At 59.9% G+C, this 25,264-nt stretch overlaps 1 protein-coding gene across 7 annotated transcripts in view; it reads left to right on the top strand.

Annotated features, from left to right (window-relative positions):
* The window catches only part of LOC119102567 (endophilin-A), a 36,100-nt gene extending 10,836 nt beyond the window's left edge, over nucleotides 1–25,264 (top strand). For 4 of the 7 annotated variants that reach the window (XM_037225966.1, XM_037225968.1, XM_037225967.1 and 1 more), the window contains exons 4-12: nucleotides 2,228–2,341; nucleotides 7,011–7,144; nucleotides 10,633–10,699; nucleotides 11,139–11,168; nucleotides 19,225–19,325; nucleotides 20,179–20,410; nucleotides 21,432–21,530; nucleotides 23,710–23,825; nucleotides 24,045–25,264. In XM_037225966.1, coding sequence (XP_037081861.1) covers nucleotides 2,228–2,341; nucleotides 7,011–7,144; nucleotides 10,633–10,699; nucleotides 11,139–11,168; nucleotides 19,225–19,325; nucleotides 20,179–20,410; nucleotides 21,432–21,530; nucleotides 23,710–23,825; nucleotides 24,045–24,167 — 1,016 coding nt within the window. In that variant the 3' untranslated portion in view covers nucleotides 24,168–25,264. The remainder of the gene's footprint in view (nucleotides 1–2,227; nucleotides 2,342–7,010; nucleotides 7,145–10,632; nucleotides 10,700–11,138; nucleotides 11,169–19,224; nucleotides 19,326–20,178; nucleotides 20,411–21,431; nucleotides 21,531–23,709; nucleotides 23,826–24,044) is intronic. The other 3 variants (XM_037225965.1, XM_037225969.1, XM_037225970.1) reach the window with 3 other exon arrangements.

The following is a 25,264-nucleotide window of genomic DNA, read 5'->3' as shown; positions in this document are numbered from 1 at the left end:
CGGCGCCAGGCGTAGGCCCAACACTGGCGATGGCCTGTCAGGACTGCCTGTCAGGAGAGCAGGCCGTGGTGGGGTTCATGGCGTGGACCCCATTGGGATCGCTTTCGTGATCGGGTCGCATGTTCTTGGGGTGTACTCGAAAATGATCTAAATCTGTTCTGACTGTGCGGAATAGTAGTATGAACGAATTCTCTGCCGTATGAGTTAAAATTGGAATTGATTCCGCGGAGGAAACTCAATCGCAATTTGGTAATGATTATGTTATCGTTGGATGCACATGTCAAGGTAAGATGTACCCACTGCACTGTCGTCTATGATATTGGCTGATGCAACTTGCATTCATCTCACAACGCTGCCGGGTTATGTTTCGAATGAGGCGCGGCGGACATGCGACCTATTTAAGTGCTTTGCGGTTACCCTGGGGCGCGTGAGGCATACAACTTGCTGCGATTACATATATATATATATATATATATATATATATATATATATATATATATATAGCGGGCTCCGACTCCAGACAGCGGTCGGCATTAACCCGAAGATGGGCTTGGAGCCAAACGAAATACAAATCATGTTTGCCCCCCCCCCTCGCCTTCCCCATCTCCAACAAGCTTCCGCGGCTATCGGCTCCGGTCCGGGGCTGCGAACGTGGGTATGTATTTGAAGCCGCGTTGCTGTTCTCATTATGGAGCATCGCGATGTGGCTTCCCTGCCCTCCCAATCTGGGAGATACCCGGGGCAGGCGCGAAGTGGGTTATGGACCAGGGAAGCAAATGGGTCATTAAAACTGACAGCAGATGGCTCTCTGGACTGCATGACCTCATTTGTTGCCGCGGTATCACACGAGGCTGCATAGCACCCGCACTGGTCTGCTTATATCCGCCGTCGAATTAGTTCTATGCTGATGAGGTCCTGGTTAGGTCGTGCATGCAGTCCTTGTGTGGGACACTGAACCCGACACAGGGCATGTCAACTCTCGAACTGTATTGAGAATTCCCAATGCATAGTTTCCGTGCCTGAGCCCTGCTGGCGCGCTAATCCCATATTAAGTTCGCCTTAGTTCAGCGTATTATCGTCTTCGGGGCTCTATTTTCGGTCGGGAAAGTCTCGCTCAGGAACAGGGCCATGTGCCCCATAAGGCAGACGGATGATGACTGCTTTCAGCGTCCCTGGGAGTGGCCTGCTGTGGTGGCGGCCGGCCGTCCTCCCCGCAGAATCGCGTCACCCACAGCGTCGCCGGCCCTGCATTCTGCCAGGCCCACGCGTGGTCTGCCTATTTTTGGCGGCGCGCCTTGCCATGGCCCGGTGGGTGGCTGCTGCCGCCGTGAAGCCGGGGCTGATGCCATTGATTGGGCGAGGGCGGTGACGACTGGGGCGACATGCGCGGAAATTGGCTGGCGGATGGGGCCTGTCGTTAGCACCCCTGTCTGCCTGATTGGCTTCTGTTGGCCACGCCATCTATGCGAGTGGTCAAGGCTGGGCGCTGAATAGTCAGCCAAGGCTACCAAATTAACGCCAAACAATTTGCTACAATGTGCCCAGTCTGAGTGAATGTTGGAAACGGGTTCCCGGTACTTGAAGAATTGCTCGATTTTTTGTCGAAATCGAACGTGAACGACTTCAGTTTGCAGTCAATTTCTGGGACAGTTAGTCATTTTGTTGTCAGGTACTGCTTTATAACAAAAAAAGGCTTGAGAATATTTGAAGCGGTGAGCATGTACATACACACATATCGTGATATCGGAGGTTTCTGACAGCTTCAAGCCCCGTAATTACAATACTGTGTCTGTGATCGTGACGGACACCTGAGAACGGCCAGAAAAGCACCGTCAGAATTAAGATGCGAATTATCACCGTGGACGTGGACAATGGCTCGACAGCACAGTGTGGCCTATGCACTCTGTGTCTGTTTTGTATCCGATATGGAACCCATTGCAATGGTCGTGTCGCGCTATTTTACGCTTTCTGCGTAGAAAGGAAGCACTGCGTCAGACGACAGCATGTGATGTCATCTCCATTTTGGCGTAACGCGCATGTCTTCCGTCGCCTGGCCTGTGCTTCACGTGTTCCGTGCCTAGACCGCCGTCACAATCAGCGCCAGTCCGCCCGGTACCCGCCCGACCAGATCTGTCGGCGAACGGGTGGACGGCAGCGGACCTCCGTGCCGCTACCGATGCCACTGACTGCTCGAGCGGCGGGGCTCACGGACTCTCTCGGCCGGCAGGCATCTCCAAACTGTCGGGCCAGGCCAAGGCGGCCACCTACCCGCAGCCGGAGGGCGTGCTCGGCGAGTGCATGGTGACCTTCGGACGCAAGCTGGACGAGGACGAGCCGTTCGGTGAGTCTGCCCCCTCCCCCCCCCCCCCCACAAAGCGCGCTCCGAGGCGGGCCCACGCGACGTGCTGCGATGTTGGTTTGGTGTGCACACGGAATGTAGGGAAGAGTAGGTTGTGTGAGTGTGAACGAGTGGATGCGACACATGGTGCCGTTTGCGGAGCCATGTGACGATGTAGGTGGACTGTTGATTGACGCTGTAGCGCAAGAAATGTGGTATGCAATGTATTCTTCGCCCGACGCACAGAATGTTGGCGCGAATGCAAAACTGTGTGTTAGTTATTCCCGGAGATAAGTTGCCACCAGCCATGGGACGAGTTGAACAGAAGTCCATAAATATGGCGTAAAGTATATATGATATAACTTTATATATATATATATATATGTATATATATATATATATATATTATATTATATATATAAATATATATGCATATATAATCTATATATAATATATATAGGTCTTACTTCAATTAGTTGTGCTTCATTTATGTTCTCCGTACTAAAAGATGTTTTCCAACATAGTGCACAATTTTTTTCATCCCTTAAAACTCAAACTTTTTCTTTGCAATTTAGTCTTCTTCCTCGAGATGAGATAAGATCTCGAAACGTTAGAATGGAAGGAGTGATGAATATATGAGTAATTTTGTACGAACCATCTTTAATCTAAGCGATGACGCAAAGTCAAAGGCCCGGAAGCTAGAACGATGCATCAAAAAGCTCGTTAATGCTGAGTCAGCAGTTATTTTTAATCAAACATGTATCAAAGAAAGAATTCTGCCAAAATATTCCAATATATATATATATATATATATATATATATATATATATATGCATCCCCTTATTTTCATTGCATCCATTTTCCTCACCAGGCCGAACTTGTGTATTCACTGTTCAGTGCGGACAATGTTTCCTGTGACTGGAAAACAAAATAATTGTGGTCCCAGTCCGTTTGAAAAATGTCGGAAGTCTAATTTTCGTCGTCCCATTACGTGATAGAAACGCTTGAAGTTATCGTGCTCTTGCATGAAATGCCAAGATTTCCTCGCCTTTTGGTACTTAAGACAACATTTTCTTCAGATTTAACGAGCTCAGCACCTCGATTGATGATGCGTTGTAGCCGCGCACTTAAGTTGTAGCGGAGCACGACAACTGCGCCCGACGTGTCGGTCCATGCCGCGTTGCAAAGCGAATGTATTTGGATTTCGCCCTCGAGCTCCGTAAATCTACTGTGAGCCCCCAAAGCGTGCAGAAGGTGCATCGTAACTACCAAAGGATAGCTGCTGGAAAGTCAGCAGCCTTATGAGCGACTCCGAAGCATGCTGACCAGAATTGCCTACAGTTAGCTGTGAACACGGTGTGACATAACTTACTAGAAATAAGTGGTTATTTTAATGGTTTATAGATACCCCCTGAGAAGCCGGCCGAAGCTGCCGAAGCTGGCCTGTGGACACTGTATAAATAGCTGTCAGTCCCACCCGAGTGTTTCCTCTGAGAAACTGGACTGTGAATGTCAGGCGAGCAACTGTTCTATAAAACAGGACACCCTGAAGATCGCCTAAAAATTGAAATTTAGTTCCCATTTTAACTCTGTTTTCCAAAAAGAGCTTGCCAACATAATGAGAGATGGGTCCATGACACATTGGTGCCATGATCTTCATCATAGATTCGAAAACATTTATGTTCACACGATACACTGAGCCATAACTCGTCATACGTTAATAATTCGGGATCAACTCATGGCTGTAAAGAAGTGTAATGTTGGGAAGTACTCCGCGAAAGGTATTCCTGCTCTACATACCCATGTATTGCAAAATCTCGATGCAAAATAAGTCGATATATTAAGGCTTGGAGTGTGCTTCGGAACATGATGCTAATGAAACGAACGTCGTTCGACATTTTTTTAAGCATGAAAAACATATCAGTATTAACCTTCGTGTCCCATCAGTAGTGTTTTTATTTTTGGAGATCCAGGGGTGATTTTCCACGAGAAGTTGAAAACTGGCTTATTTGCGAACAAATCGAGCACAACGCTGCTTTTTTTTAAAAATCGTGGTTCCTAAAAATCCGACACTCTGGCATATCGAATATTTTTCCCACCTACCACTACAAATTGCGCAGGTATTTCTCACTAATTAAGTATGGGATTTGAGTTTGTGACCGTGATTTGATGTGTTTCGAGTTTCGAGTGTTTTGATGCCTTCTGCAAATTTATGAGTTCTTAAACTGCGCCACAATGCGAAGCTGTGGAATTCCTGCATTGTTTTCTGGAATGCTAGTATTGGTGATCAGTGTGCCATTAAGTGAATCACACCCGAAGCGTGCACCTCACCGGTGTGGACCGAGTTCGGCTCTTCACCCCATCCGTCAAACATGTATAACAACAAAATCTTTCATATTCCCGCTTCCTCGACCTTTGACGTTTTCGGAGGCAGCAACCACGTGCTCCTTTTACAATCTCGGCGATTTAGCCACGTTAAGCTCCAAACATGAGGCCGAGGCACTGCTTCACGCGCGTGAGTCGGATCAGCACTTCGTCTTTCTTTCGGACAACATATCAGAGCCCCATAAGAGCGTGCCGGGAGTGAAGCCAGGTGAGAAACGTCAGCCTGGTCTGCAGCGTTCCGCACGGACACGAATGGCCTGCGTGCTCCGAGTCGGGCCACGGGGCCGACCTGGCCGGGGTGGCCGCGCTCCGGCAGACAAAGACGCGGATCTCTGGCGCACTCGTGGCGAGGAGCGACGCTCTCATCGCGGCGCTCGCCGAGGAGGAGGAGCTCAGGGGCCGCCTGCTGCGCCTGCACTTGAGACTCGACCATGCCGACTTCGCCGACACACTCGCCGTGCGCCGTTGCCCCAATGGCACGGCCGACGCCGCCTGGACGATGTTAGACGCCAGCTGTATGCTGGTGACGGCGACGGTGGGCCCGCGGCGCGAGATGAGCGCTCGCTGCCGCCGGCTTGGCGGCCGGCTGGCGGCCGTGCGCGTCGGCAGACAGACGGGCCTCGTGCGCCGCCTGCTGGGACACCACGCCGGCGTGTCGCGAGCCTGGGTCATGCGTTGGGGCGGTGCCGCTGCCGGCCGCCGCCGCTACCATGACCAGCCTTCGGCGCGGCAGCGCTGCTCGACGCTGGGCGCGGCGCGCGGCTGGATCACGGCCAGCTGCCGGCGCCGGAGGCTGCCGGCCGTCTGCCAGGTGGAGGCGATCTGGGGCGAGGCAGAGACGGCAGCCAGGCGCCCTCAGCGCCTCCAGCTGTGCGCCTCCCCGCCCTGCCTCGGCTCGGGCGGGAACGACACGCTGCTCAGTCAGAGAACTATGTTCGTTAGCGGAACTTTCGCCACTGAAGTTGACCTGGGACGTGGTGAGACTGGTGGTGATCCTTCTGAGGCATCTGGGGCTGACGGATGGAATGTGCATGAAGCCAATGTGGCTGATAGCCGTGAGCCATAGATGATGATATAGCAGGTACTGTTTTGAACGGCAATAGAAGATGAACGGAGTAACTGTGCTGAAAAGGCGTGTGCGACAGCCGTCTGTCGCTGCCACTGAGCTGTAATGATACCTTTTTGTGTATTTCCTTGGTTTTAAAGCTGCAATAAGATTTGATGAATGGACATTGGCGTGTTGCTGTTTGTCATATCTGAATTATTTAAATCTGCAGAATCTGTGCTTGAATTACTCATTTCAGTGAAATAGCACTGAACATGGTTTCCCCTCCAACAAGCAGCTGTACACTCAGGGGCGTCACTTTCTAGAGTCGGTTGGTGGAAGGAAGAGGGGCTGAGCCGATGAGGTTGGCCTAGCCTGCCCCCGCAGCCTGACTGTTCCCCGTATTTCGGCCACTTCAATTTACGCCCCCAATGGCTGACAATAATTGTAAAACATATTTAGTACTGTTTCAAGCTTTTATCCGCGGAAGAGTGACCTCTCATTTCAAGACTATGTATTTGCGTTTTTGTGAAAATTTATGCTCTTTGATATTGCGATTAATGTTTTATGTTGATATTTCACCAATGGCGCAGTATCGTTCTGCCATGCCAGATGCATGAGTCAGATTCGAACAGAGCCAGTGTTTCATACGCTACTGCAGCTCGCTGTGAGCCTGCTCTATGGTGCTCAAGAAAGTGGTGGCGGCGCCATACTGGCAGATGCGTCACTTGACGTATCGGCTCGCTCGTGACGCTGATTGTTCGAGGGTCCATGGTATTATCGACGTCATTGCGAATAAATTTTTTTCTGAACATGCCAATATATATATATCGGTCACTCGCCATTTTCAAATGTTGGTCGTTATCAAGTCAGGATCACGCCATATAAAGGCCGAAATGGCAAGGCCGCTCTAGCAAAGAAGAACATTTTTGGATGTTGATTTTTCTTAAGTTTACAATTACGTCCGACTGGTGTCTCGATCCACCAACCTTGCCCACGCGCCACCGTTTGGCTCTGCTGACTGATGATCCTCGAAACCAGTGCCTGGACATTGCTGTCCATGTCCAAAAAGTGGGTGCGAAAGGCGTGCAACGTTCAGTGGATGGCGTTCGGTTTCAGCCGTGCTATTCTGTTGGCTCCACAGACAGTGGGGCCGGCTCGGCAGCCGGCAGTGCGGCCTCTGTCAATGAACGCGTGCCGAACGTGCCCGACTGACTGGCGGCCGGCCTTCTGCTGTTCCAGCCCAGGCCATGGTGGAGGCCGGTGAGGCCATGAAGCAGATCGCCGACATCAAGTACTCCCTCGACGACAACATGAAGCAAAGCTTCTTGGAGCCGCTCCACCATCTGCAGTCCAAGGACCTCAAGGAAGTGATGGTGGGTGGGCCGCCGACGGCATGAGCAACGAGGCGGATATTCGGCGCAGGAGAAAAAAACATGAGGGATGGAGATAGATGGTCATTTTCTTCGTCATTACGGCCGGGGCTGTAGGCGGAACGAATATGACCGTAGAAACGCGGTCAGCTTCACAGCCAAAGCTGTGCCGCGCGCTGCCCGACCACTTCCTTTAATGCCAGCACTGCCTCACGTTCACAAACACTAAAGGTTCTCCCAATCCCCACCATCAGATTGGATCTTCCCTTAATATTTTGTTTCACGACTTTTGACATCGGCGAAATCACCAGAGTGGACTTGACGGCAGTTGCGGTGCAGATTATCAGCGCGGCGCTGCCGTGCGTCTCAGATCACGCCGCACTGTCCGTCCGGCTCCCACCGCTGCCCGCTCCGCAGGCGTCCGTCACGCCCGGTGGCCCGCCGTTTTGGGTCGGCACCGGCCCGCCTGCCTTAGTTGGTCTGTGAGTGAGACACGAGCCCGGCTTCAGGGACAGACATGTCGGGCTCGACTGGGTAACGTCCGTCATCCGACGCCAGCCAGTCTCCGGGCGCCAGCCAGTCTCCGGTGCGGGAGACCCATGCGGCGCCAGCCAGTCTCCGGTGCGGGAGACCCATGCGGCGCCAGCCAGTCTCCGGTGCGGGAGACCCATGCGGCGCCAGCCAGTCTCCGGTGCGGGAGATCCATGCGGCGCCAGCCAGTCTCCGGTGCGGGAGACTCATGCGGCGCCAGCCAGTCTCCGGTGCGGGAGACTCATGCGGCGCCAGCCAGTCTCCGGTGCGGGAGACCCATGCGGCGCCAGCCAATCTCCGGTGCGGGAGATCCATGCGGCGCCAGCCAGTCTCCCGTGCGGGAGACCCATGCGGGCCCAGCCAGTCTCCGGTGCGGGAGACCCATGCGGCGCCAGCCAGTCTCCGGTGCGGGAAACCCATGCGGCGCCAGCCAGTCTCCGGTGCGGGAGATCCATGCGGCGCCAGCCAGTCTCCGGTGCGGGAGACCCATGCGGCGCCAGCCAGTCTCCGGTGCGGGAGACCCGTGCGGCGCCAGCCAGTCTCCGGTGCGGGAGATCCATGCGGCGCCAGCCAGTCTCCCGTGCGGGAGACCCATGCGGCGCCAGCCAGTCTCCGGTGCGGGAGACCCATGCGGCGCCAGCCAGTCTCCGGTGCGGGAGATCCATGCGGCAAGAGAATCACATGCGCCGTCAAAGCCCCCAGCGCTGTCATTGTCGCTCACAATGAACACGCGCCGGCGTGCCGGACGTAGCGTCGAGGCCGGCGAGGCGAGGCAAGGCGGCGAGGCGTCGGACGTATCGTCGAGGTCGGTGAAGCGAGGCAAGACGGCGAGGCGCCGGACGTAGCGTCGAGGCCGGCGAAGAGAGGCGAGGCGGCGAGGCGAGGCAAGGCGGCGAGGCGTCGGACGTAGCGTCGAGGCCGGCGAGGCGAGGCAAGGCGGCGAGGCGCCGAACGTAGCGTCGAAGCCGGCGAAGCGAGGCGAGGCGGCGAGGCGCCGGACGCAGCATCGAGGCTGGCGAGGCCGCGAGGCACCGGACGCAATGTCGAGGCCGGCGGTGGTGAGCGGCGGGACGGGAGGCAATCTGACTGTCGAGTCGCCCCGAGGACTCCGAAGTGGGGGCGGCAGGATCCGTCGGCGGCGGCCTCTGGCTGCCGAACGGCCGGGTTCGGGCGGCTGCTGTACCTTTCGTTCCGTTGGCAACGCCATCGATGTGTCTAACTGGACCAGTTGGATGTATTCTACTCAATAGTCCCATGGGCACCCTTCCTGGAAATATGGCAAGATAAGGCTTGGCTGGCCCGGCCTGAGCTGTCATCACCAGAGTGGGCATTGGGGATTGGGGGGGGGGGGGGGGGGGCAGGCGAGAGCGATCCTTCTCCCGTCCCCTACGGGCCGTCCGGCGCGCGCCCGGCCGCCACGCTGCCGCGTCTGCGGCGGCGCCGGCGCGGCGCAGCGTCACCAGTGACGTCACCGCTCGTGCGTGCGTGGGCGCCGCCGCCGGAGAGGGGTGGTTGCGATGACATTAGGCACGCCCCGGCGACCGGAAGTAGGTCGGTCGATGCGGCTCTATCTCAGCGCGACTGGCCGCTCTTGGAGCGGGGGCGCTCGGGCCGTCCCACAGCGGCGATGCAGCCCACCAGACAGCCGGTGCAGACGCTGAGCCCCTCCTGCGCGGCTTGGGACGCGACTGTGTTTGATTCCCTGGGCGGTGGCTGCCGGGTCTGTGCAGCATGGCCAGTCACGCCATTGGTTTCTCCGGATTATGTTCTACTCATTTTCCTTGGGTATGCAAGTCAGCTGAACGTCCATGTCAAACGAGAATAGGCAGTGACCAGAGACGGAGCAGGCAAATCAAGTGAGAATCGCCGGGCAATAAGGAGAAAGTTAGGGCGTATTGGACGTGATGTTGATCGCCGTTGTGTTTAACCATCCGTATTCAATTATCCGGCTGTTAGCCTCACTCGAGGCTGAATGCGCCCCCCCCCCCCCCAAGCCGATTGCGAAAGGCGGAGCCGCCGAAGGTGGCCGCAGCCGGACATCAGAAGGCGTCGACTCCACGCCACCAGCGCCCACCTAAACACCAGTCACGATGAAGGTGCAGTCGCCCGCCTGCCAGTGCGCCTGTCATCCGCGTGAGACGGCCCGCACTGCTGGTCGCCCGGGCCCGACCCACGGGGTCTGCCCGGCCGTCATGACTCACGCCTGTGCCGCCTATCGAGCCGCCACCGCCGCTGCCGCCGCCTCCAGTCGGCGCCGCCGCTTCCAGCCAGCGCCACCCGCTGACAGGCGAGCGCCCGGACGAGATGAGCTGGGCGCTCGGCGCGATATGGCGGCGCCCCGTGGGTATTACTCCCGCTGGGCGCCCGTGAGATATGAAGCGTCACCGCCATATGATATGAAGTTGCCAGCCGCGGCGCGTCGGAGCGGCCCGGCCAGCTGTCGGTGGCGTCCGCTGGCTGTTGGGATCGGTGGCATTCGAATTCGGCACCATCGGCGGCTTATGCTAACTGCCGCCCGTGCTGCATAACAAGCGAAGGCAGAGGGCCGGGGCGGCGCTCGTGGTGGCGATCAGGGGCGCCGCGTTTGATCGTCTCAAGGGACTGACTGAGGCTCTGTCGGAGTATGGCTGTGTTGTCGCTCAGGTGCGCCGCATGAGTAAAGGCTTTGTCGCTACGACACGCCCTGGTGTCCCGGTGCGCCGCTGAGAACGCACTTTGATACCACTGGAGCGCGACGGCGGTCACCGATCAGCTCCGGCTCTATCCTGGTAACTGCCGCTGCCAGAGCTCAGTTCACCTTTGTGTGCGATGCCACAACGCTCACCGCCTCCCGCTGTCGCCTCATGTGTGCTCACCGTGGCTCACCTGGTGTGCGCGCCGCCGCGACGCTCACCGCCACCCGCTCTCACCGTGTCACGCCTTGTGAGACGCTCACGGCCGCGGGCCCTCCCCGTCCTCAGCACCACCGCAAGAAGCTGCAGGGGCGCCGCCTGGACTTTGACTGCAAACGTCGCAGGAGAGACCGTGGTAAGCGCGCAGCCAAGCGGCGGCGTCTGGCAGCGGGAACCTCCGCGCGCGGCCGAGTCGCTCCCGGTGATTGCATCTGGTCGCGGTTTGCCGTCCTTACACCCTGGCCGTTGTCACGCGCGATTGGCCGTGGTTCATTGTGTGGACTCCGTGGCCGCCCATGCTTGGCGTGATGAGCTGTCCGAATAACTCACGCGCCGGTGTCCCCACTAACCAGCTCGGAAGCGGCAACATTGTCATGCCTCTCACCACTAATCCCTGGCGGCATTTTCACTAACAAGCTCCGGGGTTTACAATCGCAATGCTAACAAGCTCCGTGTCAGCCCCCGTCACCGACCGGCTCGGTTGGTGCCGACTCGTTGGCCGGGCGTGTGGTCGTTTGTCGTCACTGACACTGCCGTCTGTTTGCTTCTTCTTCTTCTTCCGTCTGTTGCCCAAGGCCGCTCGGCGAGCCCCGCCCGAACGCCAGGTACGTGAGCCCCCGGCGGCCGCCGCTGTCAGGCTCCGCTGCCGGCCGCCGGGCCTGCGCGCTGGGGCAGCGTGCCGCTGCCGGTCGCTGGGTCCGCCTCCGTGTGGAGCGTGTGTGCCGCGGAGCTACGCTCCGTCACGCGTTATTGGGACCTGCTGTGTGCGAGTTGTCAGCATTGGGAGCCGGTACACAACTCCAGCACCTCCCTTTTGTGTCATGTCTGCTTTGTGGTGTCGTGTCTGCGCTTGGAACCAGCACACATTACTGCGGTGGTGGGCCCTGGTCTGTGTGGGATGTCTGTCCTTGGAATCGGCGCACACCGTCATGCTGCTAGACCTCTGTGTGAGTCGCCTGTGTTTAGTTTCGGTACCCTGGGCAGTAGCCATTCGCTTGCGCTGATGTGCTGCCGTGTGCAGCGTACACACCAGAGCACCACTCCTGCACCGTCTCCGTGTGGCGTGTTTATACCGAACACCAGCTCTCCACTCGCTGCCGCCGGTACCCTCTCTAGTGCCGTGGGCTGTGGGCCTGGGTATGCCTACGCTCTGGGGATGATGACGTCTGCTGCCAGCTCGCGCACGTGCCAATTAGTCCAATAACGCGATAAGTTGGGGTGATCAGTCCTGACGGCGTCCACGTGGCTCCAGCACTGCGTGAAGCGCGTGCATCCGTCTCAGCTTCCGGATGTCTGCCCGTTAGCTCCCTTTTTATAAGTGTGTGGCGAAAGTGCGTGGCATCGTTTCGAAACAAGCCGCATCAAGACCGTTCGTTATTGTTTGCCAGTGTAAACTTGGGATTGTGAATTTCCGGAAATTTTGGCTCGTTCGGAAGTTATCACAGGGGAATGTTCACCGAAAAGTCTGGTGACAATTGCCAGTGGAACATTCCCAGTTGCTAGTTTTGCCGCCTGGGAATTTTCCACGGAAAATTCTGTTTCCATAATTTTTCGAAACTTTTGTCGCACAAAGCAAAGCCTATTTCCGGTAAAGGACCGCAACGAATTGAGGAATGGGAATGAGGAAACCGTGTATTCTGCTGCTATGGGTGACCAGTGGTGCTGGCTGTTCCGGCCCATTCACACTGGTATCCACTGGTGCATGCTGATACCAGTGGCCATGCGTGTTGACTACGTTTTCACGCTGTCAGAGAAACCTCCACCTTTACTTATGGATGCTCGCCAGTGTGCAGCAAACGGCAGAGAAGGGAATTTGGGCCTGGCCAATCTGCCCAAATGAGCAGTTTCCTTAGTTACATCGGAAAATAATTACAGTTTGAGAATGCTTAACAATAATTTGACTTTTTCGGCATTAGCTGATAGCTTTTTACATTACCGTGTTTACAATTATCAGCAACTGCGCTGTAGAATACCTTCAGACATTTGTCGAGATGGGCTCCCGTAGTCACCCAATAACCATGATTCGCGTGGAAAGGTCCATTTAAAAGTCCATTTAAAATTGAGTGAGGAAGTTAATCCCAACATTCCGAAAATTTACCATGGAACGTTTTCTAACTTTCTATCGGTTAAAAAGTTAACCAGCTTCTCGAAAAGTTTGCATCGGTAAGCGTCCACATTTAAGTGTTCATCCCTACCATTGTGGAAGAAACCATTGCACACAGCCAACACACATTTGTGATAATGAGCTTTGTCACGCACAGGGATATTGCTGGAATAAAAAACGATACGCCGACGAGGAACTGATCCACTTGGCGGTCATCGAGCTTAGAAGTTTTTTTTCTATACGTCATATGAGCAAATCACTCCTGCGTCATGCTGGAGCACCTCAAACACGTGTGTCTAAAACACCGACTACCGGCTTCATAACGTCCACCCGGCGCCTGGCCTCTGTTGTGCCGTGCTGTGTCATGCACCGCAGCCGTGACACGGACGCCACGCGGGGCTTCTCCGCGGATGACGGCTGGCGCCGGCCGCCCCCGCCTCCGGCCGCCAGCCGAGGAGCGCCCGGGCCGTGGCGCTGAAGGGCGCCGCGGGGTATGGATCTGACACCAGGCGGCGGGCTGGCGGCTGCACCCTCGGCCGGCACGCTGGCTATTGATCACACCGGCGACGGTCCATTTGGCGGCGGGACACTGAGGACGGCCCTAGCACGCTCGCTGCTACGGTGTCTCAGCGGCGGCGCCTGGTCCGGGGTAGGAGGTGAAACTAGATCATTCCGGTGTGCGTTCCGAGTTTGGCGCGCCGTGTTGCTCGGCACTCCCACGCGCAGCTAAAGAAGACCAGAATGGGATACCCCCTCCACCCCGCCGTTTACACACGCATGCGCATCAGCAGGCTCGTAGTGAGTTAAGTACCGCAAAGTCATTAAAAGTCTGGCCTGTATTGACCGTCCCCGCTTCACTGCTCCCGTTGATTGAATTCTTCTCCGCCTGAAGCTCTGCTTCGGCGGACATCGTCAGATCGTGTGTAATCCCAGCCGTCTAATGCAGTCGTCGGCCCTCAAGCTGGCGCGCCGTTGGTGGAAGGAGCGTCGCTCTGGGCACTAAATGTCACCATGGACACGCGGTCCCCGCGGTGTCGCCTCTCCGGAGCGCGCTCGCTCGTCCCCAGCTCGCGGTCGGCTCCGTCTCTGACTCGGCACGTGGGCGCGCGGTCCGTTCCGTTGTGCTGTGTTCCGGCGCCGCCGGCCGGCCTGGGCCGCACTTGCCGAGGTGGTAAACAAGTCGATTCGTTCCCGGGCAGGCTCTTATTTCTGCCAGCGGGCCAGCATTGCGACGGCGGCCATCCGGCGCCCAGCCCGGGGTCGCAGCCGAGGGCTCCTCGACGCTTGCCGCGGTCGGCGGCGCTGGCGATGGCTCCCGTCGGCCGCCCGAGGTCCACGGATCGGCCCGGGGTCACAGCCGGGGGCTCCTCGACGCTTGCCGCGGTCGGCGGCGCTGGCGATGGCTCCCGTCGGCCGCCCGAGGTCCACGGATCGGCCCGGGGTCGCAGCCGAGGGCTCCTCGACGCTTGCCGCGGTCGGCGGCGCTGGCGATGGCTCCCGTCGGCCGCCCGAGGTCCACGGATCGGCCCGGGGTCGCAGCCGAGGGCTCCTCGACGCTTGCCGCGGTCGGCGGCGCTGGCGATGGCTCCCGTCGGCCGCCCGAGGTCCACGGATCGGCCCGGGGTCGCAGCCGAGGGCTCCTCGACGCTTGCCGCGGTCGGCGGCGCTGGCGATGGCTCCCGTCGGCCGCCCGAGGTCCACGGATCGGCCCGGGGTCGCAGCCGGGGGCTCCTCGACGCTTGCCGCGGTCGGCGGCGCTGGCGATGGCTCCCGTCGGCCGCCCGAGGTCCACGGATCGGCCCGGGGTCGCAGCCGAGGGGCTCCTCGACGCTTGCCGCGGTCGGCCGGCGCTGGCGATGGGCTCCCGTCGGCCGCCCGAGGTCACGGATCGGCCCGGGGTCGCAGCCGAGGGCTCCTCGACGCTTGCCGCGGTCGGCGGCGCTTGGCGATGGCTCCCGTCGGCCGCCCGAGGTCCACGGATCGGCCCGGGGTCGCAGCCGAGGGCTCCTCGACGCTTGCCGCGGTCGGCGGCGCTGGCGATGGCTCCCGTCGGCCGCCCGAGGTCCACGGACCGGCCCGGGGTCGCAGCCGAGGGCTCCTCGACGCTTGCCGCGGTCGGCGGCGCTGGCGATGGCTCCCGTCGGCCGCCCGAGGTCCACGGATCGGCCCGGGGTCGCAGCCGAGGGCTCCTCGACGCTTGCCGCGGTCGGCGGCGCTGGCGATGGCTCCCGTCGGCCGCCCGAGGTCCACGGACCGGCCCGGGGTCACAGCCGGGGGCTCCTCGACGCTTGCCGCGGTCGGCGGCGCTGGCGATGGCTCCCGTCGGCCGCCCGAGGTCCACGGACAAAGAATGAACCATTCTCCGATCTCCGGCCCTAGATGGAGGATTCGTAACTGGTTTTCGTCGGAACGCCAGGGTAGTCCACATGGCCCTGCTGACCGGGTATGTTATCGCTATGCCTGGTATGAGCGTGGAGGTATGGTGTTTTTGGTACGTGGCTGAGCTACGATGTGTAGGTTAACGAAACTCAGTGCGCATCCCCGGCTGGGGTCGTCATGGTGATAGCGTCGGTGTTCTGAAACTGATAATATGGCTGGTAGTCTGCGTGCCGCGTCCTGGGCATATTAGGAATTTCACTGCTTGGTAATTAAGTGCTGGTGACAAGGCAACGTCTCTTCCCGTGCTGCATGGGTGCATTTACCATTGTCGAAGGTGGCATTATTCAGGTGCTACTGCAGTCCTGTCTGACTGAAGGGGCCAGATAGGCCTTATTCCACTTACAAGACCGCTTTTAGTTTTGCCTGGATGTCGATTTATGTGCATACCACGTTCGTGGAAAATGGCCGGCGGTGGCATGTGCGTGTTCTTCTTTGTAGCAGAAAACGGATCATGTCAGTCACTAGAACACGCACGTCATGGGTCGAGGTCATTTGGCGTAAGGCTATGGCGCCGTCCTCTCCGCTATGTCATACGTTATGACAGGTATGCTGTAGTCACCATTTTGAACGCAAGATTGCACTGTCATGTACGGCGCGCGTTTATCGCAACATGTAGACATTTGCCATCAGTGGATGAAGGCATTGCCATTGTTTATCAGTCCGTGTACGATATTTTTGTATTATGAGACTCGGATTGGAACGCATGTTTGATGAGGAGCCGCGCTGAAGTCGATGGCGAGCTCCCGCCCAGCGGCAATAGCTTCAGGTACGTCGCAGGCTGCATTGTGCGCGCATGTTAGTTGGAATAAGCATACTACCAGAGCGCTCCAACAGGAATGATGTTATGAGCAAGCTGTGGTGTATTTTGTATGTCGGTGCTCTTGATTGGCTTCTATCTATCCTTTCATTCCAAGCGTCGAACCTTATGCTCGAGGCTTCCGACTCATCACAGGAGTTGGGGAGTACTGCAGTTGCTGCCATCGCATTCATGCGTCAGCAAACGATTCTGAACGACTATTGTGCATCGCTTTACGCACGTGTAGCATTCTGAGCCTGGCAAAGATGAAAAGGCTCGAATGTCATTAAACCTGGTGCTGGAGATAGGCGAGCGAATGAAAACTTCATACTCCAGTGGGAAGCGTCGCGTTTCACAATAGGGCTGGGATGACATGTCAGCTGGAAGTTCGCGGTCTAGCCTGGTCTGGTCCGGCCCTGTCGCGTGCTGACCTTTTCCTGACCCCCGCCCCCGGCCCTAACATTAGTTGAAAGACGCCAGAGCTCCGCCGCCTGATTTTGGCCTATTTTCCCGTAAGGGGCAGTGAACCGCTCGAATAAGAGCGGGGGATCAACAGATGTTTTGGCCTCGAGCCCTCACCATGCTGATGAGGGCTTAGAGAGACGTGCTGGGGCTTATGGCTTGTCCCCGCTCTCAAGATAGCTACCCACTACTTTATGCAGAATGTAGGTCAACAGCCGCTAGGGAGACCTCCACGAGGGCTGCACGTCATAGTCCGACGGACTTTCCCGTCGTCTCAGTCTGAGGTACCCCGCCGCCGATCGGGGTCCTGTATGTGCCACGATCCTCCCCCCCCCCCCCCTCCCTGCTGCCGCCCGCTCCAGGAGCGCCCGACCGGCGGCACCAGTGGGACGCACGGCAGGGGTCCGGTCCGCGCCGCCTTCCCCGCTGCCGCGCGCCCGCGGAGCGTTCGGCCGGCGGCTCCAGTGGGACGCGATCGCCAGGGCTCGTCGGCGAGCGGCATCGCCCTGCCATCGGTGTCGCCGTCGCGGCGACTCGGCCTCAGAGGCAGCTCCCGCGGCGCGCCCGTCCGTGCCTCGCCCCCGCGGACGGAGCGAAGCGGTCGCTCGCGGCTCGCTGCGTACGTCGCTGGAGACGAGCTCTGGCAGGCGAGCCGCGCGGCTCCGCTCCGACGGCGATCGCGGCCGGCTCGGGCTGAGAACTGGCCGTGACAGCGGCCGAGCTGCTCGATATCCCACTCGTCGACGGTTCAGCGGCCGTGACGGGGACGCTGAATGACCGCTCTTGAGCTGGCCGGCGGACGTCAGATATCCAGAGTCGTCAATTCTGCCGTGATTCGTTTTGTGAGACGAGGCCGGCATTCGGATCAGCGGAGCGGGATCTGCGCCCTTTGAGCGCCGCCCATTGATGGTGTCTTATTGGGCTGTGGTCCGATTAACGCTCCCTCTAGCTTTTGCCCGCCCCTGGTCGATTATTGGTTGTGCCTGTGTTTGAGAACAGACGTAAGAGCATTCATCGCACGGCGCCCGCGATCGATCTAGCGCCAGTCGCTGCAACACACCGCCGCTCGTCTCTGGCACCCTGAGGCACTCCGCCTCCCTCCGGAGGCCAGAGCTACCCCGCCTCTCTCCAGTACCCTGAGGCACTCCGCCTCCCTCCGGAGGCCAGAGCTACCCTGCCTCTCTCCAGTACCCTGAGGCACTCCGACTCACTCCGGAGGCCAGAGCTACCCTGCCTCTCTCCAGCACCCTGAGGCACTCCGACTCACTCCGGAGGCCAGAGCTACCCCGCCTCTCTCCAGCACCCTGAGGCACTCCGCCTCCCTCCGGAGGCCAGAGCTACCCCGCCTCTCCCCAGCACCCTGAGGCACTCCGCCTCCCTCCGGAGGCCAGAGCTACCCTGCCTCTCTCCAGCACCCTGAGGCACTCCGCCTCCCTCCGGAGGCCAGAGCTACCCTGCCTCTCTCCAGCACCCTGAGGCACTCCGCCTCCCTCCGGAGGCCAGAGCTACCCCGCCTCTCTCCAGCACCCTGAGGCACTCCGCCTCCCCCAGGGCCAGAGCTACCCCGCCTCTCCCATCATGAGGCACTCCGACTCCCTCCGGAGGCCAGAGCTACCCCGCCTCTCTCCAGCACCTGAGGCACTCCGCCTCCCTCCGGAGGCCAGAGCTACCCCGCCTCATTCTAGCACCCCGAGGCACCCGCCTCACTCGGGCAGCCAGAGGTACGCCGCCCCACTCGGGCAGCCAGAGGCACTCTGGCGGACAGGTTTCGTGCTGCAGCCGGTGGGTGGGAGGCGACAGCGCAGTCTGTGTGCTCGTCCAGGCCCGTTCGTTCTCGGCCCGTCAAATTCGGCAGGCGTGGACTCAGTCAGCCGGGTTTGAAGTAACAAATCGACGGCCCGCCAGCCAACCCCACCAGTCAAAAGGTCATGGTATTGATTGGGCTGGAGCGCCATGGCGGTTCTGCCCCTGGCGAGGTTGAATAAAACAGACGGCGTGGTCTGGTCCGACGTTACGGCGAATTATGCGCCGCTGTTTAATGCGCCCTTATTGGGCATAGTGATTTGGGGGCTTGGTGTGGCGCGGCGTTGCGTAGCTGGTCACAAACCCACCCGTGTCGCGCAGGAGCCGCGAGTGCTTCCCTGCGGCGCTTGACTTTGGGGGTTTTGTGGCTTACAACTATCTACGCTGGCCCAATTATCAGGCGTGCATTCGTCGGCGCTGTGTCATGATTTGATGTGACGCGCGCCACCTCGTAATCCGTAGCGCACACATGTATCATCCGCCTTTTGTACGGCGGCTGTACCGGGCCATGAGGTCACCTGTTGATGGGACCCTCCTGCTCCTGCTGCGACGACCGACACTATGCCGCAGGCGAGCGGCTCCCCTTCCATGCGGCCTTGCGGTCTGCAGACGCGGCGGTGGCCGCCGGTCCGCCTCGGTCGGGCCGACCCGCCTACCTCTGGCGGTGCCGTCCGTCTGCAGGCGCGGCGGTGGCCGCCGGTCCGCCTCGGTCGGGCCGACCCGCCTACCTCTGGCGGTGCCGTCCGTCTGCAGGCGTGGTGGTGGCCGCCGGTCCGCCTCGGTCGGGCCGACCCGTCTAGCTCTGGCGGTGCCGTCCGTCTGCAGGCGCGGCGGTGGCCGCCGGTCCGCCTCGGTCGGGCCGACCCGTCCAGCTCTGGTGGCACCGTCCGTCTGCAGTGATGTTGCCGTCGATCTGGGAAACCAGACGGACTGAGTTTGGTTCCCCGTGGTGCCCGCCCCTCCTGTCGGGATGAGAGGTAGGCAACGCGATGCAGCCCCGGGGGCGGAGTGCGTCGTAAGGCGCTGATGACGCCGATGACGTGACCGTCGTTTGCAGGGGCGCAGATTCCGGACGAAGAGATTCGCCTTGCCGAGGAGAAGTTCTCCGAGTCGCTCCACCTGGCTCAGATGAGCATGCACAACCTGCTGGAGAATGACGTGAGTCTCTCCGCCTGGCTCAGATGAGGGGTGTGCCTAGGGACTGAACGGAAAGACTGGAACGGTAATCGGCTCTGGCACAAACGCTGCGCAGACGTGATCGGTTAGGCCACCAGGTGGTCCGCCGTTGCTCAGGCGCCGACAATCTTGCCACTTGTGTGTGTCGTGTGCCTTCTGGGCGTGTAAAATTAAGCGCCGCGCAGTTTCTCTAGCACGTGAAATGAGAGATGAGCCATGCGAACTCGATGCCCCCCCCCCCCCCCCCGGACACGTGGTACCCCAATGCAGCCCAGTGTACAACAGGCATCACGGTGGCGGGGCGGTGGCAGCATAGCTTCTCTGATCTCCCGCTCGTGCCGCCGTCGCCGCGCTGAGCCGTGGCCGCCGCCGCCGTCGCCGCGCTGAGCCGTGTGCCGCCGCCGCCGCCGTCGCACTGAGCCGTGTCCCGCCGCCGCCGTCGCTGCGCTGAGCGGTGTGCCGCCGCCGCCGTCGCCGCGCTGAGCCGTGGCCGCCGCCGCCGTCGCTGCGCTGAGCCGTGCGCCGCCGTCCGCCGTCGCCGCGCTGAGCCGTGGCCGCCGCCGCCGTCGCTGCGCTGAGCCGTGTGCCGCCGCCGCCGTCGCCGCGCTGAGCCGTGTGCCGCCGCCGCCGCCGTCGCTGGGCTGGGTCGTGTGCCGCCGCCGCCGTCGCCGCGCTGAGCCGTGTGCCGCCGCCGCCGTCGCTGCGCTGAGCCGTGTGCCTCCGCCGCCGCCGTCACTGCGCTGAGCCGTGTGCCTCCGCCGCCGCCGTCGCTGCGCTGAGCCGTGTGCCGCCGCCGCCGTCGCCGCGCTGAGCCGTGTGCCGCCGCCGCCGCCAGGTGGAGCAAATCAGCCAGCTGGCCACGTTCGCCGAGTCGCTCCTCGACTACCACCGCCAGTGCAGCGACATTCTGAGCACGCTGCAGGACACGCTGCTGGAGAAGAAGCAGGAGGCGGTGGCGCGGCCGCGGCCCGACTTCCAGCCGAAGACGCTGGCCGACTTGGGGATCGCGAGCAGCGCCATCTACCGGCCGGACGGCACCAATGGCGGCCTGGGCGCCGGGCTCACCGGTGAGCGCCGGTCCGATGGCAGTGGGCGACGCAGGGCGTATGGTCCCGCTGTCTCTCGCTCGCTCGCTGGTGCCGTGTGGGTGATGTGTCCTGCGGTGTGGGCGTTCCTCCCGTGACCGCCGCTCCCAACGGCGCTCGGCGCTGGATGCTATTGACCGCTAGTAGCTCACAGACTAGTCGGCTTGGGCAACTCCCTCGCCGTGCACTCGTCCACCATCGCAGGTACTCGCCTGTCACTGACCCGTGCGTCCTTCATTTACACACACACACACACACACACACGAACACGCACACGCACCACGCACCGCACACGCACACGCACACTCACACGCACACGCACACGCACACGCACAACGCACACCACAACACACACACACACACACACACACACACACACACACACACACACACACACACACACACACACACACACACACACACACACACACACACACACATGTATGTCTTAGTTGTCCACTAATTTGACAGTCATTCACGCTCTCATCACTTAGTCTTTTTCACTGCAGCCTCAATCCAATTGTAACACATCACGTTTGTATCCGATCACTTAGCCCGCGCCCCTCGGCTCCTAACCTCACGCTCACCAACTATTCTACCCATACCGTCGATTACACCCGTCCACATGCATTCTACGTGACACGCTGTCTTCCTCATGCAAATCACGACGTACGCTCCTGAGGCATTTCCCCTAATTATTGCTCAGCTGTATTCTTACCCTGTGAGACTCGGCGGTGAAACTTGATTGCCCTGCAGTTTCTGTGTGTGGGCCTCCTGTGTCTGTCTTCATCGTCAGCTCTCTTCCACGCGTGCTTGCTGACAGTGTGGTAGTAGCCCTCTGTCTGTCTGGCAACCCGTCCAACCACCGCGTGGTTGGCTTCCGCCCGGCGGCCCCCGCCCCCCCCCCCCCCCCTCCCATCGGAGTGGTCGGCTTCTCGCCCGCCGCCGCACGCGGTCCCCGTGCGTGGGTGGTGCGCTGACGGCGGTGTGCGCGGCGGGACAGGTACGCGAACGCCGCAGCACTCGCCGCTGCCGACTCCGGACTCGGTCAAGGGACTGGAGCCGCTGTTTCCCAGCGGCCAGCCGCCAGCGTCCCCTGCCGGTAACGCCGCCCCGCCCTTCCGGGAGCTCGGAAGCCATCCTGTCCGCCCCTGGCGGTGGCTGCTTCGTCCTATGATGGGGAGGTCATACCCCGCCCTCTCCGTCGGTAACGGGAAGAGAGAGATGAGGCCATGAGAGAGAGAAGAGAGAGAGAGAGCCAGAGAAGAGAGAGAGAGAGAGCCAGAGAAGAGAGAGAGAGAGAGAGAGAGAGAGAGAGAGAGAGAGAGAGAGAAGAGAGAGAGAGAGGAGGAGATGGAGGAGAGAGAGAGAGAGGATGGGAGAGGGAGAGGGGAGCGGGAGAGGGAGAGCGGAAGAGGGAGAGGGAGAGGGATGAGGAGAGGGAGAGGGACCGCAGGAGAGGAGAGGGAGAGGGAGAGGGAGAGGGAGAGGGAGAGGGAGAGGGAAGAGGGAGAGGGAGAGGGAGAGGGAGAGGGAGAGGGAGAGGGAGAGAGGGAGAGGGAGAGGGAGAGGGAGAGGGAGAGGAGAGGGAGAGGGAGAGGGAGAGGGAGAGGGAGAGGGAGAGGGAGAGGGAGAGAGGGAGAGGGAGAGGGAGAGGGAGAGGGAGAGGGAGAGGGAGAGGGAGAGGAGAGGGAGAGGGAGAGGGAGGGAGAGGGAGAGGGAGAGGGAGAGGGAGAGGGAGAGGGAGAGGGAGAGAGGAGAGAGAGAGAGAGAGGGCTATCACGAACCTCGACAACCCCTCCCCTGTCCTTCCGAGCTTGACTGACCGGCGCCCCGGGCCGTCGCCACACTGAGAACGCCCCGCCGGCTGGACGGGTTCGCGGCAGCCGGTCACGTCCGCCGCACGCCTCTCTCTGTGCACCAGCACCCGTAGGAATACCGACATGTACTGACGGCCGCAGCCGTGGTCCCTGATGCGGCACCGGCAGCCCATTCGGGGGTGCTCCAGTAACGTCGGTAGTCTGCACCTGCCAGCTCGCGGGCCGTAGTGGTAGCCGTCGTTAGATCGCACGGCGCGCACTGACGAAGGCGTAGCTGCACCGTGCCTTCCACCCTCTGCGCGGACCTGCCGCTCGCCGTGCTCCGCTGGGCGGCGTCACATGGCCCGTGGTCAGGCGTTTCGACCGCCGTCAGCCGGCGGCCGGTCGGCGTCGCATCGGCCTGCCCTTGATGTAGCCCGTAGCCTTTCGAGTCTGCAGTAGAAAGCCTTAGCTACACTCGATCGCGCTGCCGGCGGTTGGTGTTACCTCGATGTTGCGATGCATTTTGTCGTGGCCTGTTTGTCGCGGAGAACCCCTTCTGCCTGCGTCGGAAGGTCGCACCTGATGCGATGCTCTCACACGGTTGTCCCATAGATGTCTGTTTGTGTAGAGTTCACTGTTGTCTGCATCCGGCGTTGGAGGGTGGCCTGCCAGCTAGCGTAGCGTGCTGGCGCTTCACAAGCAATGACGCTGCGGTCCTCGGGCTATACGTGGCTTTCAACGTTGTCTTCGGTGTACTTAACTTTCAGCTTCGGCACTTATGTTCATAACTTTCGTGATCTGCCGTCGCTGGAGTTAATGATGACTGAGCTGGAACTCATGGGCCTCCGCGTCGCAGTGTGAGGAAGTCTTTTGAGCAGAATGTTGCGGCATATGGCACAGCTGCCGTTATGCCGATGTCCCGCACTTTAGCTGTCGTCGCCTTGGAAACAATTGTGGGTAAACGGTTGTTGTACATTGGCGTGGACAAACGTTCAAAGTCGTGTGTAGCGTTGCTCTTGATCTTGTTAAAAACTGTTCTGTAAACGCTCAACCCCGAGAGCGGGTTGATCTGCGGTGGTGCTGTGTGTTTTCTTGAGCGATAACTGAGCTACGTTGACTATTAGATCACCTTCCTACCACCAGGAGTGGCTAGGATGTGTGAGGAAAAATGGATTTCTCCTCCTTGTGAAAGTGTGCGACAGCGTGCGTTGCGGTTTCTCTACGTACGTCATTGCGTGCGTGAGCACGTTTGCTTACGTGTCGGGACATGGCGGCTATCACTGACGCCACCTGGGTGCCGTCCGTCTTAACTATCCCCGGTCCGTGTTCTGGGTCATGGGCCGAGCCCCCATGCCTGCGTCTGCGACGGTGCCCGCCGTCGTATTTCTGTGCGAGTCCGCGCCGCGCCGCGGGGCCGCTGCCCCCGCGCCCGCGGTCGCCGGTGTGGCCGGCGCCGCTGACAGCCGTGCCGTGCCGCAGCGTCGCCGCTGCCGTCTCCGATGCGCTCCCCGGCGCGAACGCCGAGCCGGACCGGACCCAGCGCCCAGGCGCTGTACGACTTTCAGCCCGAGAACGCCGGCGAGCTGGGCTTCAAGGTACGCGGCGGTGCTCGCGGCCGGACTCCGCTGGGCGGCTGGCCGCGCGCGGCGGCTCTGCCAGCTGGCTGATTTCGCTGAAAATGCTAGGCATGTCCGCGCCAAAGCTTGGTCGCGGTCGCCGTTCGTACCGATGACGTCAGATTCGGCGCGACCATTCTGTGTTGTGGATGCGTGCTGGGTGCGGTTGGAATCAGTGCGTCTTGTCGGTAATTCCAGGAGGGAAACGTCATCTCCCTGACGCAGCAGATCGATGAAAACTGGCTGGAGGGCACGCTGGACGGCCGCAGCGGCTACTTCCCGGTGTCCTACGTCACGGTGCTGGTGCCGCTAGCTCGCTAAGCGGCGGCACCGTCTGACCGCGGGGCGGCGCCACCGTCATCTGAGCGCCGCTCGCCAAACGCCCTGCTCCAGACCAGTCTAGCGATGCGTCTTTCGATTATGTTGTGGTCTGGCCGATTTCGAACGGCGGTGGGTAGGAGAGGCGTTCGGCGATGTTTTGGGAGCCACGTCTCGTGTGGGTGTGGCGTGCCTTTGGTTGCTTGACACCGTATCAAAGTGTGGATGAAAGCCTTTGCTCAGTTGACCCTGCTATGATTTTGCGGGAAACCCGTAAGTACAGAACTGTAGCTTCCCATGACGCCGTGCTCCGCTTATGAGTTGCCGTTTTTTTGGCACCGCTGCTACATGTCGGATCTTTATCTCTGAGTTTATGGAAGATCCGAATAATTGTGTCTGAGGGGCATTTCGAACCATTTCCCAAGCTTAAATCTACAATATATCTATGAGTGTTAACTGTTAGACTGTTCAATGGAAGAACCGCTCTGGAATGTGCTGTGCTGCTTGCGGTGCTTATCTGTCGATGACGTCCGCTCTCATCGCCATGTCTGCGGCGCTCTGCTGCGAGCGCATCTTCGGAGCTTTGGTCCGGCGCCACCTCCCAGACTCTGTGGCAGTTTGTCTCTGGCTAGTCTGTGTACATGTGTATGCTTCAGCCCGCGTCTCGTACGTCTCCCCGTTGGTGATTCAGAATCTCGCGTCTAGTGTGCGCCGCTGCTGTCGCCGGGGGGCCTGCGTCGCCCACTTCTCTGCCTAGCCGTCTCTGTGTCGTCGGTCTCCTCGACAGACCCTGTCTCCGTCAGCTCGTCTCCTGGCGCAGCTGTCTGCTCGTCTCCCGACGGCTCTCTCCGTCTCTCTGTCTCTCTGTGTTGTCGCGTGCGTTCGCGCCTCTGCGCGCCCCGTATTCCGATTGGCTCCGTCGCCGGCGGCGGAGCCGAGCAGTCTCGTCGATATTCCACAGTGTGCTGGGCGTCGGTTGTGTCTGGGCGCCTGCCGCACGACACGCTCGCCGCTAGGGCGGTGTCCGATGGCGCGCGCGCGCGCAGAGTCGTTTAACCTTGTCCATGTCTGGCAATACACTCCCCGAGACGGGCCCCGTG

The sequence above is a fragment of the Pollicipes pollicipes genome, unplaced genomic scaffold (assembly GCF_011947565.3).
Source record: "Pollicipes pollicipes isolate AB1234 unplaced genomic scaffold, Ppol_2.1 Scaffold_5724;HRSCAF=6776_pilon_pilon_pilon, whole genome shotgun sequence".
Lineage (NCBI taxonomy): Eukaryota > Metazoa > Arthropoda > Thecostraca > Pollicipedomorpha > Pollicipedidae > Pollicipes > Pollicipes pollicipes.
This window is presented reverse-complemented; position numbering and strand designations above follow the sequence as displayed.